At 37.9% G+C, this 4,029-nt stretch overlaps 1 protein-coding gene across 11 annotated transcripts in view; it reads left to right on the top strand.

Moving 5' to 3' along the window:
* The window catches only part of rap1gapb (RAP1 GTPase activating protein b), a 122,188-nt gene that overhangs the window by 90,675 nt on the left and 27,484 nt on the right, over positions 1-4,029 (top strand). For 7 of the 11 annotated variants that reach the window (XM_014009546.1, XM_014009544.1, XM_014009547.1 and 4 more), the window contains 2 exons: positions 622-657; positions 3,107-3,154. In XM_014009546.1, coding sequence (XP_013865000.1) covers positions 622-657; positions 3,107-3,154 — 84 coding nt within the window. Of the gene's footprint in view, positions 1-621; positions 658-3,106; positions 3,155-4,029 lie in introns of those variants that run through there. The other 4 variants (XM_014009555.1, XM_014009545.1, XM_014009551.1 and 1 more) reach the window with 1 other exon arrangement.

Consider the following 4,029-nt stretch of genomic DNA (forward strand, 5'->3'; position numbering starts at 1 on the left):
CATGACCTGGCATGAGTGCATTGCAATATACAAACCTACATATTCAGCCATAGTAAAGTGATTGTAAATTTTAATCGCAATTAAAAATTTTAATCTGTGCCCATGAAGCACTAAAATTAATGAGAGTTAACTCGATTATTTTCACAGCCCTAATTCTAAATTAAACTTTTCTGCAAGCTAGAAAACATAACCCCTCTCTCAATCCGGAGTGGACCGGTTTGGAAGCCGGAGGGGGGCGGGGCTTGAAGCATCTTAAAGGAACAGTAACAAAACCAGCTGCTTTGAGACACACTGGAAAAGTCATAAAAGAGGGACTGGTAAAGTCAAAATAAGAAGGAATTCATTTAGTAGTAGTAGTAGTAGTAGTAGTAGTAGTAGTAGTTCCACTTTATAAAAACCCAAACTGAATGATTTAAACGTGAAAAGGAAGGATTTAAAAGCCTGATATGTCTACTTTAAGGGATGCTGAAGAAATCATTTTACTTTGAGATTCCAAAATAAATGCTTATGTTTTGTAGTTTCTATTCTTTTCATTTTAACATTTGAGCTCACAAGAAAACACAGTGACAGATGATCAAACCCGTGTCCCCTTTTTGGATCTGTGTCACATCTCTCCCCCAGACCTCGGACCTGTTTGCCATGATCGAGAGGATTCAGGTACAGTGAGTGATCTCCTGGCTCAGCATTTTTTCTTTTCATATCCTAACTCATTCCTTTCACAGACTTAAATCAAACCGCAAAATAAGATGTTTTTACGCCCTTTGGACATAACATTTCCATTTACCTTCCATTTTAATACTCCCATTTTTTCCCCCTTCGCTTCCTATTTTTGGATTCACCTCTGCAAACCAGCAGATGTCCTGTATTYCTTTGTCCGTGTGTCCATCTATTATTTTTTTGATATTTGCAGCTTCAGGCTGTCTGCAGAAACCTTGTGCTTCTGAATGTGCTGAACAGAGCCTTYGTGTTTTCTCTTCACAGCTGGGTAGTTTAGATGTGTGAAAAAAAATATATATACTGTATGTTCTGCTGAGGTGGATTCTTACATCTCTAGTTTGTTGTGTTGTCAGTGCTGCAGTACTAGACATGTACTGTATACAAACCATACTGAAGGTTCTTACAAACATTTGACAGGGAGCATGAGTTGGACTCTGATCTAAGAGAGGCATCCACAAATCCTTTTGTAGTATATCCTAATGTAGCACTCACATTTATATATTATGTGAACTTGTAGTCTGTATGTTTAACACATTCCCACTCCCAACTCGTCACATAATGACGCTTTTTCCGAGGTTCCCTCGGAACGCAAAATATAGGGGTCTTTGAGTTGGGGTCCGTGGTTAATATTAGGGATCAGGGTTCATGGTTAATTTTAGGTACTGGGGTCAGGAATAGGATGTCTAGGATGAATATTAGGTGATTTTAGGGTTTGGGACATGTAGTTGACATGAATTTCCTACAATTTCTAAAAATGGTTAATTTTAGGGATCAGGGTTGGTGGTTAATTTTAGGGACTAGGGTCAGAGACAGGATGTCTAGAGTGAATAAAGGTAATTTTAGGCTTTGGGACGGTTAGTTTTGGGCATTTTCTACACTTTCTGAAATTATGACAACAGATTCCGCCCCATCTTGTCGAAAACTGATGCTAGGTGGGTACCCAAAACCAGACGCAGAGGGAACCTTGGAAAAGCGTCAACATGTGACGAGGGAGTGAGAATGGGCTGCTATGTTTGACATTTTTTAGTCAGGTTTTAAAAAAATTTTGGCAACAGTCTTAGAAATACATACTGTATATTTATTTATTTATATTATTTATTTAGAATATTTATGATGGAAGTTTAAAACGCACAAACAAATCAAAGAGCATCCACGACTAATATCATTTTGAAATGTTCTCCTTTCACTTTAAGCTGACCAAGCTAGTTTTATCTGCTCAGCTTAAGAAAACAACTCTTGTTTTCTTGAGATAACGAGGAACAGTATTATCTCAGGAAAACAGGTTGTTGTGTTTTCTGCGACCAACGAGATGATAGTGGTCCAAAAACAAGTGCTTTTTGTATTTGAACTTGGAGATAGTCCTGAACAGCACTGATTAGTGATGAATGTTTCTTTATGCAACACTCTCAGGTTGAATCGGTTGGCAGCAGGACTGTGATGGCTGATGAATACTGCTTTTGTTTAAGATTTTGATTTAAAGTTATGAGGAAACCAGAATTTCTAGGTAAAGAAAATAAATACACCAAGTCTGGAGAAAACAATCTGCGTTCTCTAGATGRCACAATAAATAACCCATTATTTAGAAATAATCTAATGAAAATAACTTTCTAAATATGATTTTTTTTTTGGGAGGGGTGACTTCAAAAAATGTTAAGATCAGATATAGCGGTAGCAGTACATAACACAGCTCCGTACCTACAGAGTACACTCCTTGTACTGAGTTGTAATATATGTGGCTGCCTATTAATTATATTCAAGCCCTGATCTTTTTGGTTTACAACCACACATCTGAACAGGAGCTGAAGTTCTACAGCAGCCTTGAGCTTTATGAGCAGTTCTACATGTCCTCCAGTAAAAGGGAATTATTCATGTGAAGGGATAATTGGAAGCTCAGGACAAATTTTGAAGGATAAATTTAATGAAAGCAGTTTCCGCTTCTGTTTAATTTACCTTCTGTGTACAGAAAGTTGGGTCGTTTCAGTCCATGCTTTCCACAGAAGTTGAATTAAAAATGTTTGTCTTTAAGCATCGAACACTAACAGTGTTTATGCATCAGCAGAATTATGAAATGTCATCTCATGAAACCTGAAATTTAATTTAGGGCTTTACATCCTCTGTTCTCCTGGACCTCTGCTTATCTTTTTTTGCTCACTGTAGTTTCTGCAATATCACTACTTTTCACTTCCTCTTTCCGTGGCCCAGCTGGTGAATGAGCTTGTGTATGTAAACATGAATTATTGTCGCAAGAAATTCTCCTGCGGTGCTCTGCTGCACAATGCACTTTACGGCTCTTTGTCGGTCATTTTTCTGTTTGCCTCTGTGCAGCTGTGAGCCGGCTGTGGAGATACTTCCATTGCGCTCCAATGTGTGGTTTTCTGTCTCCCTGCAGGGGTGCAGAATGGAAGAGCAGCGATGCCCCCTCCCTCCGCCCCTCAAAGTGAGTCACAGATTGACCGATCCCCTTGCAGAGCGTGGATTGACAAAGCACAGGGAATGGCAGAGTTATAAACCCTTTCTTATCAGCTGTCAGGCAGGCTTTAGGATGCTTACCGGCTGAGTTACGAGCTCAGCGCTAACAGTGGCTGCGAAATCCGCTCCTGTTCCATTACCTGCACAGACTACTGCAGTCATGATGGAGGCTAAACTAACAGAAGGTCAAGTCAGAAAGGGTAAACCTGAAGTAACTCAGTAAGGGTTTGACTAAAATAGGAAGTTTGAAAAGAATTTCTCTTTGGCTGAGTGWGATCAGTTAGTGTCCTCTCAGATATCTGAGTTTAAAACGGAAGTCTTGAAGTTTTTCTATTTGAATTTGGACCAGGATTTTGGTGTATTTGCTCTAATTAAAACAATTTCCCTTGATATGTCATTAATTCAAAACCAAATGCCAGAGTTGTAAAGTAACTAAATACAAATACTTCTTGTACTTAAGTAGACTTTTTGGGTATCTGTACTTTACTTGAGTAATTATTTTTCAGCCTACTTTTTATTTCTACTTCTTACATTTTCACACAATTATCTGTACTTTCCACTTATTACATTTTTTAAAAAGGCAAGAAGTAGAAAGTCGTTACTTTTATTTCATTTTTGCTTGTATTCATCCCAGCTGCTATTTGTAAAAAATAAATACTATCCATATAAATTGTGCCTCCCAGACAGAGTGGATTTAATTGTGGTTAAATGAGAAGTATATATAATATACTGTAAGTATATATAAAATTATATATAAAATATATAAAATTCCTACACATTCTCACTCTCATCTCGTCACATATTGACGCTTTTCCAAAGTTCCCTCTGCGTCTTATTTTGACG

Source organism: Austrofundulus limnaeus, unplaced genomic scaffold, assembly GCF_001266775.1.
Source record: "Austrofundulus limnaeus strain Quisiro unplaced genomic scaffold, Austrofundulus_limnaeus-1.0 Scaffold59, whole genome shotgun sequence".
In the NCBI taxonomy this organism is placed as follows: Eukaryota; Metazoa; Chordata; class Actinopteri; order Cyprinodontiformes; family Rivulidae; genus Austrofundulus; species Austrofundulus limnaeus.